We start from the raw sequence: 19,596 nt of genomic DNA, 5'->3' as shown, positions 1-19,596 counted from the left end.
TCTGACTTTCAAACAATAAATAAACCTTAAAAAAAAAAAAAGACACACATCCACATCCAGTGGATGTAGAAAATAAACAATGCTTTAAAAAAACCCTCATTAACATCAAATAGTGTTCTTTAAAGAAAAAACTGAGGCTGTGCTCTAGCTGAACAACTCTGAATGTAAATTACCTATAAAAGTTCACAAACTAACTTTATAAAATGTATCAAGATCTACAGGAACTTTTCTGTTCAGCCACTGCCTTGCCATCTTCCTCACTTCTTTTTTATTATTATTTATTTATTTATTTATTTTGACAGGCAGAGTGGACAGTGAGAGAGAGAGAAAGAGAGAAAGGTCTTCCTTTTGCCGTTGGTTCACCCTCCAATGGCTGCCGCGGCCGGCGCACTGCGCCGATCCAAAGGCAGGAGCCAGGTGCTTCTCCTGGTCTCCCATGGGGTGCAGGGCCCAAGCACTTGGGCCATCCTCCACTGCACTCCCTGGCCACAGCAGAGAGCTGGCCTGGAAGAGGGGCAACCGGGACAGAATCCGGCGCCCCAACCGGGACTAAATACATCCCCTGATAGCAAATGACCACAAAAACATTCACCCATCTTAAATTCACACTATTTTGGCTAATTAGTACTTTTAAAATGCACAAGACGTAGCTGGCTGCGCCGCGCGCGGCTCAATAGGCTAATCCTCCGCCTGCGGTGCCGGCACACCGGGTTCTAGTCACAGTCGGGACGCACGATTCTGTCCCGGTTGCTCCTCTTCCAGGCCAGCTCTCTGCTGTGGCCCGGGAGGTCAGTGGAGGATAGCCCAAGTGCTTGGGCCCTCCACCCCAAGGGAGACCAGGAGAAGCACCTGGCTCCTAGCTTCGGATCAGCGCGGTGCACTGGCCTAAGCGCACCAGCCGTGGCGGCCATTGGAGGGTGAACCAACGGCAAAGGAAGACCTTTCTCTCTGCCTCTCTCTCACTGTCCACTCTGCCTGTCAAAAAATAATAATAATAAAAAAATGCACAAGACAGGTCCCATGGACTAAAACAGTGACTTTTAACTTAAATCATTTTACATACTACACAGACAATTTAGGATCTGAGTGCTCTTGCACCATCTGGTTGCCGTCTTCAATTATAAATGCATTGATCTCACACTACCAATAACTAAACGACTCTATTACTCCACAGTGCCCCCTAGCTCTCTAAGACATGTACGCTTAAAAAGGACACCATTGGAATGGACAATCTCAAGAGAAAGTGTCAGGCACTACCAGCTCCACTTAAGTACCCACAGATACCGCATGCTAACTAAATTTGACCTGATAAATAACAGTTGACTTTATTAAATCTTGCTGTTAGTACCAATAGGAGCTTGTGACAAAAAAATAAAAAAGGAACAGATGAGTTTATAATTCACAAAATAACGTGGATCAGAAGTTCCCTAGAACCCCTTTGTGAGGCACAACTGGAGTTTTACAAAGCCATTAAGTCAGGATTCCTGCAAAAACGTGCATCTAAAATGCCTTCTTTTTATGGCGTGCAAGGGAGGACAGCATGGCATTAGACACGCTCTTCAGAGGAATGGAGCCACTTTCCTCATTTTTAAAAATGCTGGGATGGGATTAAGCTACAGAAAGATTCGGTAATGTCACTACAGTAAAACTATCACTATCATTCCAAACTTAACCTAAACTGCCAACAGTTGTAAATCTGTAAGAGGAAAATCTGTGACCTTGGTCCTCACGCTAAAAAAATAGGTCCAATGGAGGTTGCTTCAGGATCAGCAGGGGAAGCAAAACGTGGAGATGACAGAATGACACAGACTCCAAAAAGCAATGGACGTTAGGCAAAATTTCCAAGCACAGCAACAGCCACAAAAATCACTCAAGTTTTCAAACAACCTTCGCCTTACATAAGTCATTCTGGGGGGGAAAAAAAGTTCTACTTTACTCCACATTCAAACTCCAGTGTATTCATACTAATACCGGGAAAAAACCGAAAAATGAGATGGTCGTGTGGGGCGGGCTGAAAAAGCATCACGACCCAGTGGCTGCCACAATGAGAACAGAGTACATCCAAACCGGCAGGTTTTATTTCAAAGAATGGGTGTCTCTCGACCGTTTTCCTAAGATATTTGATGTGCGCGTCTTTAAAATAGAGACCTCAGGAGAGGAGCTTCAGGCAGTGGAAGGAAGGGGGGCGGGTTAGGTAAGAAAGAGACTCGGGAGGAATTATGTGTGGTGCATTCGAATGTGCGCCGGAGGGGGATGCGGGCTGCGCCCGTCAGCAAGCCGCCGAGGGCTCGGGGAGCGGACAGAATCCGATGTGGCTTCAGGAATGCGCATTCACGGCCAGAACGCCCACTGGCCAAGGGGACACCCCCTGAGCCAGAGAGAGGCTAACCCACCAACGGTGCAAACGCAGATGACCATTTTAACCAGTTCTATTGTCTGGAGCATTAGATGGAAATGCCTCAGGCAACTGATCAAGCTCGCCAGACACTCAACACCAGAGACACTGCGGGGCGAGAGGAGCGAGAGGAGACTGCCAGTGCCTACACCCGGCCCCCCGGCCCCTTCCTCGCCGGGCAGGGCCGGGCCGTCGGGGTCAGGGGGGCGCGCGGTCCTCCCGGCCGCGCAGCCCGAGCGCAGCCGGTGCCGTCTGCGAGCGGGCGCCGTCTCTCACGGCGCAGTCCCGGAGCACCGAGACTTCCCCTCCCACCCCACCCCCCGCCGAAAGCAGGGAAGACGCGGAACTTGGGCTGCGGAGCGGAGGCCACAGACCAGGTCACGGCCCGGGTGGGAGGCTCGAGGCGAAATTCCGAGTGGCCACCGGAGGCGGCGAGGGGGAAAGCGAAGCCCCAGCTGGTCGGGCTGCCATTCGGACGGCGCCGGAGTCCGGGGGAGCCCGGCCCCGATACCCTGCACCTCCTGGGTCCTCGCGGCCCCAGGCCCGCTCGCCTGAGCGAGTGGCGCGGCCTCGTGCCCCCCCCACCCCGGCCCCACCGCTGCAGCCACCCTTTTCGGTAAACAGTTCCTCTCCCGAACCCTCGCCTCAGACGCTCCCGCCGAACCCCGGGCCGCACCTCCGTCTTGGTGATCCGGTGCCGCCCCAGCTTCACCACCGCGAAGTTGCCCTTGCCCAGCGTGCCCTCGATGTCGTAGAACCCCACCCGGACCGGCCCGCGCTGCAAGTGCCTCGGGCCATCCGCCATGACCATGCTGGGCCCCGCTGCTAGACACGGCGACTGGAGCGCGGGCGGGCGGGCGGGCGGGCGGGCGGGCAGCGCGGCTCGGCTTTGGCGACCGCCGCTCAGCTCGCTCCTTCGCTCCTTCCCTCCCGCTCCGCAGGGCCCAGCCAGGCGCGCGCCGCCGCTGACGTGCACCGACGTCAGGGGGCCGGGAGGAGGGCGGGGGCGGGACCGGGTCTCGATTGGTCACCATGGCGACCGGAGCACCGCCGACGTCGGCGCCGGGCGGGAGGGTGGGAGGGACGGTGCGCGGGGAGGGGCGCGGGGCCTGGCCGGCGCGTTCCTTCCGGGCTCTGGCGCCCCGCCGGCTCCCCAGCGCCTCTCGCTGCCGGGGGCGGGGTCCAAGCCGGGCCCGCCCCGTCGCTAGGCTTTCCAGCGGAAGGGCAAGAGCGAGCCCTGGTGGGCGGTGCGGAGGGGTGCAGCGACCCGAATCCGGCCTGTGCGCTCCTTCCTCGCCCAGGCGTTCTCCGCCCACCTGGGGACCTTCCCGCCAAAAACCTCTCGCCTCGGAGTACAGCGCGTCCTCAATTTGGCACCAGCAAAGAACTGTGGCTGAGCAATGCATTGCTCACAGGTTCCTTTGTGTCCTTTGCTATATAAATCCCTCCACAGTTGGGTGTCTCCGTGGAGTCGTTCTCACAGCAGCAGCGTTGAAGAGACCCTAAGAGAACACTCTGTCCTGGGATTTGCAGCCTCAAACTGGCTTCGGAACTTGGAGCTGCCTGAAATGTAGGCAACATTTTGCTTTATGTGAGCGTGTTTCTGGGGAAATGGGACCATAGCTCCATTCAGAATCCCAAACGTGTTGGCGACCCTGAAAAGGTTAAGAAATTACTTACTAATCCAATCTCTTTTCAGATGATGAGGTAGGCTGCTAGCAATGAGGGGATCTGCCAGGATCACACAGGTCATGATAGAGTTAGGATTGTAAATCACTACAGAATGCCTCAAAGAAATAGGGACAGTTGGTATTTTAATATCCGGAAATATGTACTCCCCAGATTACTCCCAGGATCGTGGTTTCTTTCTTTCTTTCCTTTTTATAAAAGATTTATTTTACTTGTTTGAAAGGCAGAGCGAGAGGGAGAGACAGAAATCTTCCATCTACTGGTTCACTCCCCAAATGGTGGCAACCGCCAGAAACCAGAAGCCTGGAACTCCACTGGGTGCCCCACGTGGGTGCAACAGCCCAAGCACTTGGGCCATTTGTCGCTACTTTCCCAGGTGCATCAGCAGGGAGCTGGATCAGAAGTGGAGCAGTGAGATTGGAACGGGTGCCCATATGGGATGCCAGCATTGCAGATGGTGGCTCAGCCCACTGTGCCACAGTGCTGTCCCTCAGATCTTGTTTCTGAATACCATTCTCCACGAGGAACTCTGCCTCTTGGTGAAATGGCTGATTCCAGGGCAGAGACAAGGAAAGTATTCCAAGCCCTTGAAATCTCTTATGCCAGAGATTTCTTGTATGTCAAGGAGGATATATCGAAAGAAAAAGAGAAAGCTTGAAGGTACCCCCATTTATCAAATCTGAGACAATTTGAACTTCAAGAATGAATATTGATAGAAATAGATTGTAAGACTGAATTAAAAAAAAAACAGATTTATTTGTTTGAAAAGCATAATTAGAAAAAGGGAGAGACAGAGAGAAGGAGATCTTCCATCTGCTGAGTCAGCCCCCAGATGGCTGCATTGCCACAAGACAGTGGATTTTTTTAAAAAAAGATTTATTTTATTTATTTGAAAGAGTTAGAGAGAGAGGTAGAGACAGAGAGAGAGCTTTTCCATTTGCTAGTTCACTCCCCAGATGGCTGCAATGGCTGGAGCTGCACTGATCTGAAGCCAGGAGCCAGCAGCTTCCTCCGGGTCTCCCATGTGGGTGCAGAGGTGCAAGGACTTAGGCAATCTTCTACTGCTTTCCCAGGCCACAGCAGAGAGCTGGATTGGAAGTGGAGCAGCCGGGACTAGAACTGGTGCCCATATCAGATGCTGGCACTTCAGGCCAGGGCGTTAACCCGCTGCGCCACAGCGCTGGCCCCAAGACAGTGGCAGAAGTCCTAAACAGCACTCTGGCCTCAGAATCAGCCCTTAAAGCATTTGGATCTGGCTGAAGAGCCCATGAGAGTATTTCAGGCATAGAAAGCCAAGACACTCTGGCAAAAAAAACCAAAACCAAAACCAAAACAAAACAAAAAAAACTAAATGAAAGATCTCTGCGAGTGAGATCCCAGTGGAAAGAATGGGCCATCAAAGAAGGAGGTACCTTTCTTTGAAGGGAAGAGTGAACTTCCACTTTGACTATGACCTTGTCTAAATAAGATCGGAGTCAGCGAACTCAAAATGCTTCCATAGCCTTGGCAACTCATGACAAGAGCCTAGGGTGATTACTGATGCCATAAACAAGAGTGTCAATTTGTTAAGCCAACAACAGGAGTCATTGTGCACTTACTCCTCAAGTAGGATCTCTGTCCTTAATGTGTTGTACAATGTGAATTAATGCTATAACTAGTACTCAAACAGCATTTTTTCACTTTGTGTTTCAGTGTGGGTGAAAACTGTTGAAATCTTTACTTAATATATGCTAAATCGATCTTCTGTATATAAAGAGAATTGAAAATGAATCTTGATGTGAATGGAATGGGAGAGGGAGCGGGAGATGGGATGGTTGTGGGTGGGAGGGAAGTGATGGGGGGGGAAGCCATTGTAATCCATAAACTGTACTTTGGAAATTTATATTTTATTAAATAAAAGTTTTTTAAAAAAGAAAGATGTACCACAGTGATGTAAAAAAAAAAAAGAATCCATAAGTGCATAGTTACTCTTAAGCTTTTTAGTAAATAAATCAACAAATGGAAGGCTGAAAGTTCTTGACAGTGGAATGCAAACTAATATATGTAGAAGATACTCTGAAATTAGAAAATCACCATTTTGCAACCATTATGGTAATCATTGATTCAGACAAAAATTATCAATAGACGTTAAAATCATTGGGTACAACTTGGCTGGGGAACAGGATGTCTACACAATCTGATAGTGTCTTCCAACTTCTTATTCATTACAAAAGGTTAGCAAAGTTACTTTTACAGCAAAGAAATGTGACAGGCACCACCCTAGCCAAATGATCAAAGTTAATGTCACCAGTTATGGGGTACAATGATAGATGGAAGATATCTGTCTGACTGCCTTCCAAATAAATAATAAAATAAATTTTAAATTTTCTAAAAAGTCTTTTATATATATAACTTAACTCTCAACTGCTTTACTCAAGATAGATAATGCACGTGTGGTAAAATACTAAACTGATAAATCTAGGTGAAGTGGATATGATAGATTATTGTTCTTTCAACTTCTCTTCAGTTTTAGCTTTTAATGAAAAAATATATATGCATGTATATAATTTCATATAATTTCATATAATTTTCTTAGTACAAGATTGACTGGCCTCTGGGCCCGCCACTGCTCACTGTACCTCTGCCTTTCGCTTTGTATTCTGCCATAGGGTATGTTCTTTGCAAAAATGAGGGGCAGAATGGGCAAGGCTGTAAGATTGACCAGATTTCTGGACTGATGGGAATGGTGTATATGGTTCTTCTAACTAGACCAGCAGCTCAGATATTTACCTCAGTGCAAAAATAGTTCCTCTGTACATTTTGCTAACCAGATGAATGTACTTTAATATTCTGGAGGTGGGTTCCTTTGTGAAGCTGATGAAAATCTACTTACTCAAGAATCAGAAAGTGTGCGTAGAAGCCCACTAGCGTTAACAATCTCCTTTGAAGTATGCCTTTTGGACAGAAATTGACTCATTTCTATCTGCCTATTTTAATCGGATAATCAGGCCAACTACCAGCTTGCACAGTCTGGGAATAAGAATCAATCTGGAGATGGAAAGAAAAGGAATAGCAGGAAATACCAAAAGGTTTCTGGAAAAAGCAGAGTTCCGTGTGCACATGTCTGGAAGTTAGAGAAAGGGAGGCCAGAGACAGAGGAGAGATAGGAGTGGCTGTGCCCATGTGGAAATGCAGTGGGTGTGCCTCTGAATATTGCTGATAGTGTGATAGTTGTTAAGGGTAACCCTGAAGAAATATATGTGGGCTAATTTAGAGTATGCAACCTTGTATTCCATGATTCAGCTGTTTCCTCCATCCAAAGATCTATTTTCCCTCCTGTGTCAACCTTATGTGTTTCTCATGTGTTTTTGCTTCCAATATGAATGTATGTATGCATGTATGTATTTTAGCCATTATTAATATTATCCAACTCCTGCCTCACTCTCTCTTCCTGTCTCCCTCTTTCTCCTCTTCTCTCCTCTGTATCCCTATACATACACACATGTACACATGCACAAACATGTGAGAACGCACACCTTCACATACATCACTCTCAGGAAAAAAAGAATGAAAGATAAAGGGGAGAAGAAGAAGAAAAGAGCCCCTCATACAGCCACCACCTTTTTCATCTCTGGTTTAGTATCAGTGAGGTAGCATACTCATCAAATTTGCTATTTGCTTGACCTTTAAAATGCAGCATTCCCAGCTGATAATGTGAGTTCACTATATTTGCCCTTAAGCTAATTAAAAAATATCAACACTTCAAAAGACAAAGATATACATAAAGAAAGAATTAAGAAAGATGGAAGGAGACTGAGATAAGAATTAGTTCCATAACACACTTAACTTGGAATAAAGCGGACAAGAATGTAATGAGGAGAGGAGTTTGGGGATGTAATGGAAGAGTGGCTTGAAATGTGGGGAAAGAAAACTTCATGGCTCAGTGCTGCACGTACATATTCTGCTGAAGCAAGCAGCCTGCAAACTTGAAAATCAAGATGTGTGCCATTTGTTTCCTTGATCATGAACAATGTCTGCATTTTTACTGTTTTATTATTTCAGGACTGAAGGAAAGTCAATACACCAGTAGGCTTAGATCTGGATTTAGACTTAATTCAAATGAAAACTGTGAAGTCTTTATTATATGACAGTGCTTAGAAAAAAAAAGGTTACAAAGCTGGAATTAATGCTTTGCCTTTGTAGTCACAAAGACAGAAAGTACATGGAAAAACCCACATCACTGGTCCATGCCAATTCCATGTTGCTTATTAGTATAAAATACAAGTGTTCATGAAACAAACATAAATCAGTCAGACTAACAAATGTTTAGGTGCCATTATGTGCGAAGTACTATTAGGGAAATAAACTGGGGCTGGCGTTGCGATGTAGTAGGTAAAGCTGCTGCCTGCAGTGCCAGCATCCCATATGGGTGCCGGTTCAAGTCCAGGCTGCTCCACTTCTCATCCAGCTCTCTGCTATGGCCTGGGAAAGGAGTAGAAGATGGCCCCTGCACCCGCGTGGGAGACCCAGAGGAAGCTCCTGGCTCCGGATCAGCGCAGTTCCACCCATTGAAGCCATCTGGGGAGTGAACCAATGGATGGAAGACCTCTCAATCTCTCTCTCTCTCTGTGCCTCTGCTTCTCCGTAACTGACTTTCAAATAAATATTAAAAAAAAGAAATAAAGAATTGAAGCTACTTAAAGAAAATTTTCTTTGGTGCTTTTTTATTTGTTATTTTTAAAGAGATTTATTTATTTGAAAAGCAGTGTTACAGAGAGGCAGAGAGAGAGAAGTCTTCCATCCACTGGTTCACTCCCCAGATGGCCACAATGGCTGGAGCTGGGCTGACCGGAAGCCAGGAGCCAGGAGCTTCTTCCAGGTCTCCCACATGGGTACAGGGGCCCAAGGACTTGGGTCATCTTCCACTGCTTTTCCAGGCCATATCAGAGAGCTGGATCAGAAGTGGAGCAGATGGGTCTCGAACCAGCACCCATTTGGGATGCCAGCACTGCGGGTGTTGGCTTTACCCACCACTCAACAGTGCTGGCCCCACATTTATTTTTTAATAGCTTCATTGAAGTATAATTGATATACAAAAACTGCAAGTATTTAATATATACAATTTGATATTACAAAATATGTCCACACCCATGAAACCATAGCCACAAAGTAATAAAAATCTCCATTTTCTCCAAAAGTTTTTCCTGCCCACCTTTTTGTGTATGTGGTAAGAATATTTAACTTGAGATCTACTCTCTTAAAGTTTTCAGCATATGAAAGAATATTGTTAAACTATAGACACTATGTTATGCAACAGATTTCTAGACTGATTCACCTTGCATAACTGAAGCTATATACCTGTTGAACAATTGACCATTTCCTCCATGCCCCGCCTTACCCCAGCTCCCAGACCCAGGCAACCACCATTCAACTCTGTTTCTATGAATTTGACTATTTTAGATGAATCATGCAACAGGGATCGTGTCCTTCTGTGACTGGCTTATTTCATTTAGCATAGTGTCTTACAGCTTCATCCTGTTGTTGTATATCACAAGATTTCCTTCTTTTTAAAGGCTGAAAAGTATTCCATTGTATATACATATAAGTGTGTGTGTATGAATATACCTTTTGTTTCCCATTCACCTGTCTATAGACCTTAAGTTGTTTCTGTATCTTGGCTATTGTGAATAATGTTGCAGTGAACATGGGAGTGCAGATATCTCTTTGAGATCTTGGTTTTAATGCATTTGGATAAATACTCAGGAGTAGGATTGATGGACCATATTTATCTTTAAAAAAATTAATAGCTACTCTAGTAAGTGTGAAGTAATTGCTCATTGTGGTTTTGATGTCCATTTCCCTGATTATTAGTGATGTTGAGCACCTTTTCATATACTTGGTAGTCATTTGTATATCTGTTTTGGAGAAACTGTTCAAATCCTTTGCCTACTTTTAACCAGATTATTGTTTTTTCACGGTTGAGTGTAACAGTTCCTTAAAATCATGAATATTATCTTCTTATCAGATGTATGGTATGTTTCTCTCATTCTATAAGTTGATTTTCCACTCTGTTGATGTTTCCTTTGCAGTGTAGGCTTTTAGTTTAATGTAGTCCCACGTGTCTTTTTTTGCTGCTGTTGCCTGTTTTTCATGTGTGTCATACCCGAGAAATCATTTCCAAAACAACTGTCAAGCAGTTTTTCTCCTATATTTTCCTGCTGGTGTTTTATAATCTTAGGCCTTACATTTATATCTTCACCCATTTTGAGTTGATTTTTGTATATACTATAACATAAGGGTTCAGTTTCATTCTTTTCCATCAGAATACACAGTTTTCCCGGCACCATTTGTTGGAGAGACCATCCTTTCCCCATTGCATATTCTTGGCACCGTTGTTGAAGATCAGTTGATGTATGTGTAGGCTTATTTCTGGGCTCCCTGTTCTTCTCCATTGGAATTTATGCCTCTGAGTGTACATTATTGTCAAACACAAACAAAACATTCTCCTGGATAGATCATATGTTAGATCATGAAAAAACTTAAAAATTTTAAGAAGATTGCAATAATACCAAGTGTCTTTTCTGACCACAGAGGAATGAAACTATAAATCGGTAACAGAAGGAAAATTGGAAAATTCACAAATATGTGGAAATTAAACAACATATTCCTGAACAACAAATAAGTTAAAGAAGAAATCTTGGGGCTGGCGCTGTGGCCTGAAGCGCCAGCATCCCATATGGGTGCCGGTTCTAGTCCCGGCTGCTCCTCTTCCAATCCAGCTCTCTGCTATGGCCTGGGAAAGCAGTGGAAGATGGCCCAACCTGCACCCGCATGGGAGACCCAGAAGAAGCTCCTGGATCCTGGGTTCAGATCGGCGCAGTTCCAGCTGTTGCGGCCATCTGGGGAGTGAACCATCGGACGGAAGACTTCTCTCTCTGCCTTTCCTCTCTCTGTGTTACTCTGACTTTCAAATAAATAAAAAAGAAGAGGAAGAAGAAGAAATCTTAAGACAAATGAAAATGAAAACGTAATGCACTAAAACATATGAGATGTAGCAAAAACAGTACTAAGAAGGAAGCAACTCTCTTAAAAGGTGGGAGCCATGCCCTAGTTTTAGTTTTTAAGCTTGGTTTTAGCTATGATAGGTCTTCTCTCAATGAAGAATGTAAGATTCTCTCTCAATTATTTGAAAAAAAATTTCAAAATTTTTTGCATCGCCTCCCAGATGATGGCTTTTTTTTGGGTCTTCAATTTGAAAAGATCTTAGAGAGTATCAAATGAGTCTGTCTTCCCATCTAATACATTGATCTCTAGACATTTGACAGGTAGCGTAAGACTTGGTGTACTGCTTCTTGCTGGAACCCAATCTGCTATGAAATGGTTTCATCAGTTGAAAATGCTTCCTCATGTTGGAATCAGATCTCCTTCTTTCTAACTTCTATCCATAGATTTTAGTTATTTTCTGTGATGTAAGATATAAACACACATACATTGACATCTTTTTTTTTTTTTTTTTCAAAAAAAGATTTATTCACTTATTAGAGAGAGAGAGATCTTCCATTTGCTGATTCACTCAGAGAGAGAGGGAGAGAAAGATAGAAATATCTTCCGTGAGCTGGTTCACTCTCCCGGTGGCTGTAATTGCTAGCGCTGGTCCAAGCTGAAGCCATCTGGATCTCTACAAGGGTGGCAGGCGCCAAGTACTCATTGCCACCTTCCGCTGGTTTTCCAGGCACATTAGCAGGGAGTTGGATCAGAAGCAGAGCAACTAGGATTTGACCTGGCATTCCGACAGGAGAAGCAGGCATTGCAAGTGGCAGCTTAACCTTCCGTGCCATGACACTGGCCCCTATTGTCATACTCTTTCTTCAGTTCTTCATGCAAAACAGTCCCAGTTTCACTGTCTAGCTGACTACACTTCTAGCCCTCAACCTTTTTTCTTGTACTTCTCTAGTTTGTCAATGTCTCTCTTAAAATACAGTTCCAAAAATTGAATGAGTGACTCAGATGTAGTCCAAGCAGTGCAGAATGTTGGCCATTGACCACCCTTCCTTGATCCTGACACTGTGTTCAGAAGAATCCAACCAGAGTTTATTCTAGTTTTCTTTGTAGCAGCCATAGCCCACAACTAAGACTAAAGTCAACTAACACTCCTGGGTTTTTAAAAATACAACTATCATTGCACTCTAATAATTTTCTTGTGCAATTAATTGTTTAAAAAATAAGGGGAAATTCTGATATTTTGAAATCTTATCTTGCTCATTGTTCTAGATAATAGAATTATTCTGATTCTTTACTGTGCAGTCTATCATGTTACCTAATCTTCAGTTCTCCGAGCTATTCACATTTTCCACCAGCATGCCTTCTTTAACCTTATTGCATTCATTATAATTATATTACCACTATTAGTGCAAGTGTGTCGCTCATGGCAGTGTCGTGACTGTGAATTGGTACTACACTTGATCTTAGCCAAAAGGCTGAAAAGCGATTGTGAATTGGTAAACTGATAAAAAAGGGCAGAGCCTGGGCTCGAGTACTAGAATTTGCACTAGACATCTTCCAGTTTAACTTCCACAATTTGTTGGTCAACATTAATTTGATTTTTTTTTATTACCATGAGTTCTGCAAAGATTCTGTATTCATGCTACTTAGATTTTATTGACTGATTGATTGATTGCCAGGCAGGGTTAGACAGTGAGAGAGAGACAGAAAGAGAGTTATAGACAGTGAGAAAGAGACAGAGAGAAAGGTCTTCCTTCCATTGGTTCACTCCCCTAATGGCCGCTACAGCCAGCGCTGCGCCAATCCAAAGCCAGGAGCCGGGTACTTCCTCCCGGTCTCCCAAGCAGGTGCAGGGACCCAAGCACCTGGGCCATCGTCCGCTGCCCTCCCAGGCTATAGCAGAGAGCTGGACTGGAAGAGGAGCAACTGGGACTAGTACCTGGCACCCCAACCGGGACTAGAACCTGAGGTGCTGGCGCCACAGGCAGAGGATTAGCCAAGTGAGCCATGGGCGCCGGCCTATTTATTTATTTTTTAAAGATTTATTTATTTATTTGAAAGTCAGAGTTACACAGAAAGTAAAGAGGCAGAGAGAGAGGTCTTCCAACTACCCAACTGGCCACAATGGCCAGAGCTGCGCCAATCTGAAGCCAGGAGCCAGGAGCCTCCTCCCGGTCTCCCACGCGGGTGTAGGGGCCCAAGGATTTGGGCCATCTTCTAATGCTTTCCCAGGCCATAGCAGAGCTGGATTGGAAGTGGAGAAGCTGGGACTCGAACCGACACCCATATGGGATGCCAGCACTGTGGGCGGTGGCTTTACCCACTACGCCACAGCGCTGGCCCTGAGATATATTTTAAAGATGATCTTCAACATTCTAACATCAATGATTGAACACATAAGGTACTCAGTTCTCGTTTTCCCCTTAGTTCATTCCTTTTTATTATTGGAATATTTTTACTAATCTTCCATACTTCACAAGGTCATGAACTTGAAGGGTAAAGATTATGGCTTAGTAATTTTTGGAATTCCTGAGATTTTTAGCAGAACTCCACCAGTGATGTTTAGTTTGGCATTTACTGCACTGATGTACGAGGTACCCTGGTACATGCTGGGGATATACACATGAATATAGCACAGTCTCCGCCTGCCCTCGAGAATATTAGAGTTTAAGGGGGGAACTCTAAAATCCAGCTGCTTAGGTACAGATGTGGCTATACCACTTACTTGCTGGTGACCTTGGGGAAGTAGCTTAACCTCTGTGTGCCTGAGATGCTCATTTGTTAAACAGAGTTAAATAATAACACTTAGAGGATTATTGTGAGGAGAGTAGATATATACAAACATCATTGTAATGTAATTTGGTAGGAGCTAGGATAAGAAGTTTGCACAAACAGCTCAGAGGAGAGGCTCTTTGTTCAATTTAAGAGTTGCAAAAAAGCTTAGCAGAGTTATAAAGGCCTACTTAGACACAAGTGAAATAAAGACTGGATGAGTATTTTGAAGAACAGACAGAATGAGCAGTGGACCAAAAGGTAGGAAAAGGCATGATGTGCTCAGGTAACTCGGGTAAGTTGATCAGTTGTAAATATATATACTCAGTAATGAGAGCATCCATAGATAAAACTGAAAGATACCTGGAACCAGGTCACATGGCACTCTCTAGTCCCTTTCCAGACAGTCTGCCGTTTCTAAACCCCTCTTCAGAGAAAAAAAAAATTTTTTTTTTGACAGGCAGAGCGGACAGTCTGAGAGAGACAGAGAAAAAGGTCTTCCTTTGCTGTTGGTTCACCCTCCAATGGCCGCCGCGGCCGGCATGCTGCGGCCGGCGCACCGCGCTGATCCGAAGGCAGGAGCCAGGTGCTTCTCCTGGAGGTCTCCCATGGGGTGCAGGGCCCAAGTACTTCGGCCATCCTCCACTGCACACCCGGGCCACAGCAGAGAGCTGGCCTGGAAGAGGGGCAACTGGGACAGAATCTGGCGCCCCCACCGGGACTAGAACCCAGTGTGCCGGCGCCGCAAGGTGGAGGATTAGCCTATTGAGCCGCGGCGCCGGCCTGCAGAGAAAATTTGAAGCTGCAATTGGGTAGGAAGCTGGTTGTGGCAGTGATAAGATGGGAGGGAGCTGGCAGAAGTGGACAGATGCAATCAATTACTGAGGCTTTCCATGTGCCATTCACTCGACTGGCGCTGGATATACAAAAGTGGATGAACTATGGCCCCAGGCCTCAAAGAGCATATAATCTATGCCACTCAGACATTTAGCCCTTACTTCTCTAAAATAGGTAAGGATATTATGAAGTTAGTAACTTACAGATATTAGCATACATTATGCCTATGTACCAAATGTTCTGCATTACTGTTTCAAGCTCCAGATGCATGATTCTGGAGCACACAGAAGAAATCTAGAGTGAAAATTCACAGACTGATAGTATGACAATTGAAGTAAAAAATGTGGATGGTATCACACTATGGGAGATTCAAGACTGAAGGAAAAGGCAGAATCCTACAATATTTGTTCTGCTGTCATGGATGTTAGGGAAAAAGAAGCATCTCCTCATTAAAGAGGAAAGACCAAATAAATAAAAGGAGAATGGATAGAAAAAGGGAAAATACCTTAAAACTGAGGGAAAAGAGAGTTTAGAGAAGGAGAACTTCACGAAGGAAGTAGTACTTTCAGTCGCTGGGAAGATGTCAAGCAAGACTGAAAAGAATTCATTGGGGCAGGTGGTGTGCAAAGGGTTAAGCTGCCACCAGAGATGCCTGCATCCTATCTGAGCATCAGTTTATATCCTGGCTGCTTGGCTTTCTTCCAATCCAGGACTCTGCTAATTCACCTGGGAAAGCAATGAATAATAGTCCAAGTGGTTGGGCCCCTGCTACTCATGTGGGAGACCCGAATGGAGTTCCAGGCTCCAGTCTTTGACCTGGCCTGGCCCAGTCCCAGCCCCAGCCATTGCAGACATTTGGGGAGTGAATCACTGGATAGAAGATCTCTCTCTGTCTCTTCCTCTCTCTATGTAACTCTGTCCTTAAAATAAATAAATAAATAAATCTATCTTTTTTTTAAAAGAATTCATTGTATTCAATCACAAAATTGATGATCTTTGCAGAGGGATTTAAAACTACTAGGGGCAGAAGCTAAGTGGAGGGGAGTGAGAATTGGTGAAGAAAAAGTGAGTGTAGACTGTTTTCCCAAGAAACTTGTCTTAAAGGAATAAAGATATAAGGGCATGTAGAGTCAAGAGAGAGGTTTGGAATTTTTCCATCATCTTTCCTTTTTACTTATTTATAAAGGAAGCATTTTGTTTATCTTTATTTGCTTGAGAGGCAGAGAGAGCTCCTATCCATTGGTTGATTCCCTAAATGTCTGCAGTAGCCCATGCAGGGCCAGCCTGAAGCCAGAAGCCCAGAAGTCTGTCTGGGTCTACCATGTGGGTAGCAAGGACCCAAACAGTTGAGCTATCACTGTCTGCTTTCCAATGTGCTCAGTGGTAGGAAGCTGGAATCAGGAATGGAGCTAAGACTCCAGTCCAAGCACACTGGCTCATTTGGGATATAGGCTTCCCAACCACTGTCTTAAGTGCTAGACCAAATGCTCACCACTCTTTATTTTTAAATCAGCAATTTAGAAATGGATGACTTTTTTTAAGATTTATTTTATTTATTTGAAAGACAGTGTTACAGGGAGAAATAGAGAGAGGTCTTCCATCCGCTGTTCATTCCTCAAATAGCTGCAGTGGCTGGAGCCAAGTCGATCCAGAGCCAGGAGCTTCTTCTAGGTCTTCCATGTGGGCCATCCTCTGCTGCTTTCCCAGGTGCATTAGCAGGGAGCTGGATTGGAAGTGGAGCAGCCGGGACTTGAAGGGGCACACATATGGGACGCTGGTGCTGTAGGGTGGGACTTTAACCCGCTGAGCCACAGTATCGGCCCCTTTTTAAATAAATAAATAAATAGGTAGAGAAACGTTTTTAGAATAGCAAGAAGAAAAGGTTGAAATAAAAGTGACTGGAAATAACTCGTAGAGGGCTGCAGAATCCACAATGCACGGGCTCTTTCCTCAGGAGGTGAGAGGCCTGCTTTGCTCTGCTGTGAGCGGGGGACAGAAGCAAGAGCATCTTTGCCTGCTGCGAAGTGAGTACTCAGTCAGGAGATTTATACTTGGCATCTGCTTCTTCTGTGAAGTAGGGAGAGGATTATCTGTAGAGAGGGTCAGGGTGGAGCAGTGAGAGACTTTGGGTGAGTTGTGTAGGTTTGAAAACTTAGATAGAATGGAAGAGGAAATTAACTAGGACCTTAAGAAAATTTTCTGGGGCATTTGAAGATCTAAGAAGGTCTGGTGGAGGTGAGAAAAACCATGAATTGGTAATTATTACAATTAGCATGATCACAGGTGTTTTTGCAACATTGTTTGAAAGCCTGGATATCAGATTGGTTACAGGGCTAGAGTTTGATGAGTGGATCCTAAAGAAAGTCAAAGGGCAGGAAAGTCACAGAAACAGTTATGTAGGGTATTGTTTGGAAAGAGAAAGAAGCAAAGCTAGGAAGGGGTAGGGAGACTTGGGTGGAAGTGGAGGTCTTCAGTTGAAAACATGGGGAACTACTCTTACCAGTGTTGTGGTGCAAATGATAAGCCACCACGTGGGGAGCCCACATCCTATATTGGTGTGCGTGAGTTTGAGTCCCAGCTCCACTTGGGATCCAGCTTCCTGAGAATGCACACCCTGGTAGGCAGCAGCTGATGGCTCAGGTACTTAGCCATCCGCATGAGAAACCCAAATGGAGTTCTGGGCTCCTGGCTTTAGCCTGGCATAGCCCAAGTTGTCATGGGCATCTGGGGAGTGAACCAGTAGATGGAGGATGTCTCTCTGTCTCTGCCTCTATTTCCCAGTTGCTGTGCCTTTCAAATAAAAATAATAAATAAGTAAATTCTTTAAAAAGAAGTCCAGAGCATAAATTAGATGAGAGTAAGAACATCAGAGATCTTAAGAAGAAACTGTGTTCTGTGCTGGCATGATTGTGTTATATGTTGTTCTAGGATGGTGATAAGATCCAGGTGAGATCCTCAGGAATGGGTCATTAAAGTGAAGCCGTGGGGTCTACCTTTTTCCTCACTATATTTCTAGTATCTAACACCATTTCTGGAATATAATAAGTTTTCAATATATAGTTGGTTAAAAACTAAAAAAATGTTTTCTGGCCGGCGCCGCGGCTCACTAGGCTAATCCTCCGCCTTGTGGAGCCGGCACACAAGTTCTAGTCCCGGTCGGGGCGCCGGATTCTGTCCCGGTTGCCCCTCTTCCAGGCCAGCTCTCTGCTGTGGCCAGGGAGTGCAGTGGAGGATGGCCCAAGTACTTGGGCCCTGCACCCCATGGGAGACCAGGATAAGTACCTGGCTCCTGCCATCGGATCAGTGCAGTGCGCTGGCAAGTAGTGCGCTGGCCGAAGCGCGCTGACCACGGCAGCCATTGGAGGGTGAACCAACGGCAAAAAGGAAGACCTTTCTCTCTGTCTCTCTCTCACACTGTCCACTCTGCCTGCCAAAAAAAAAAAAAAAAAAAAAGTTTTCTGCTTTGCAATGTATTATTATGCCAATTTTCCTTTCCCCACATATTTAATTCATTAATTATAATCATGGCAAATGCTTTGAAAGAAAAAGACTGGGGCTGATGATGTGGTGTAGTGAGTTAAGCCCCTGCTTGAAAACTTAGCCCCTGCCACCCATACTGGAGACCGGATGGAGTTCCTGGTTCCTGACTTTGGCCTGGTCCAGATCTGGCTGTTGTGGCCATATGGGGAGTGAACCAGTGGATGGAGATCTCCATTTCTTTCTGTCTGTTGTTCTGCCTTTCAAATAAATATACATCTTCTAAAAAAAAAGGACTGCATTCTAGGGGATCAGGAAGTTTCCTCCAGGAAGACTGTTAAGGTGAGAACTGAAGAATCTGTCGGATATAGCCAGGAGATAAGATGTGAGAAAAGCCTTACCAATAAAAAAAAATCTGAGCATATTGAAGTGAAAAATCTGAAAGTGTTCCAGGTGGTTAGTAATGAGAGAGGAAAGGGATGGGGCAGGAGGGGTAGGTTAGGATCATGTCATGCAAGGTCCCATATTGTGATCCACAGGACTTGAAAGTTGACTTAATTATCTTTGTTGCTAGCTTATAAGCACTAATAATGATTATTACGAGTATTTAATTCTATACAGTGAGATGTGAAAGTGGAAAGATTACATCTGCCTAAAGTGTTTCTGCCGGTAGCCTGCTACTTCCCTTCTATGAAGCCTTATTCCTTTGGATTAATCAAAACAAACGTGATAGCCTCCAAAAACCACTATGAAAATACGCTTTAGTTACCTGGGTGGAAAATCTCTAGATCTCCTTCCTCTATGCTGTTCTAGTTTTTTTTCATTAGCTTCGTGATTGGTGTCTTGGTCTATTTAGGCTGCTACAACAAAATACCTTAGACTGAGTAATTTATCAATAATAGAAATTTATTTCTCTAAGTTCTGGAGGCTGATAAGTCCAATATGAAGTTTGCAGCAGATTGAGTATCTGGTGAAGGCTTACTCTCTGCCTCATAGATGGCACTTCTTGCTGTGTTCTCACAGAAGAGAGGGGAGGAATAGGGGGAAGGGATCCCTCTCCAGCCTCTTTTTTTAAGGGCACTGCTCCAATTCATGAGGGCTCTGCCTTCAATACCTAGTCACCTCCCAGAGGCCCTGTCAACATCACCTTGGGGGTGGATTTTGGGGAGATACATTCAGATAATGAAGATTGGGTTAATTAGATATTTGCATAGGGAATAGATAAGCTTCAATTAATGAACTGTGAAGAACGCAAGGATCAGAGCCGAGACCTTTGGCAAATGGGTGGGGGTGGGAGATTCAGGTAGGTAAGCACTGTGAAGGAGATTTTGAATCCTGGGCTGTCCTGGTGTAGCTAAGTCCCAAAGGATTCTTGTTTCACAATTTTATCTAAAATAAACCTTTATAAAACCTCAAATTTTACCAACATAGAGAATTAGCTGCCA

General features: G+C 44.9%; 1 protein-coding gene across 3 annotated transcripts in view; it reads right to left on the bottom strand.

Moving 5' to 3' along the window:
- SIK2 (salt inducible kinase 2) overlaps positions 1-3,380 on the bottom strand; it is a 149,094-nt gene extending 145,714 nt beyond the window's left edge. Inside the window, exon 1 of one of the 3 annotated variants that reach the window (XM_002708396.6) lies at positions 3,072-3,380. In XM_002708396.6, the coding sequence (XP_002708442.2) occupies positions 3,072-3,206 (135 nt within the window). In that variant the 5' untranslated portion in view covers positions 3,207-3,380. The remainder of the gene's footprint in view (positions 1-3,071) is intronic. The other 2 variants (XM_008261575.5, XM_089333710.1) reach the window with 2 other exon arrangements.
- Positions 3,381-19,596: the final 16,216 nt, after the last annotated feature.

This window comes from Oryctolagus cuniculus, chromosome 1, assembly GCF_051225735.1.
Source record: "Oryctolagus cuniculus isolate XC-2025 breed Fujian yellow rabbit chromosome 1, ASM5122573v1, whole genome shotgun sequence".
Classification (NCBI taxonomy): Eukaryota; Metazoa; Chordata; class Mammalia; order Lagomorpha; family Leporidae; genus Oryctolagus; species Oryctolagus cuniculus.
The sequence above is the reverse complement of the archived record's forward strand: the minus strand, read 5'-3'. Positions and strand labels throughout refer to the sequence as shown.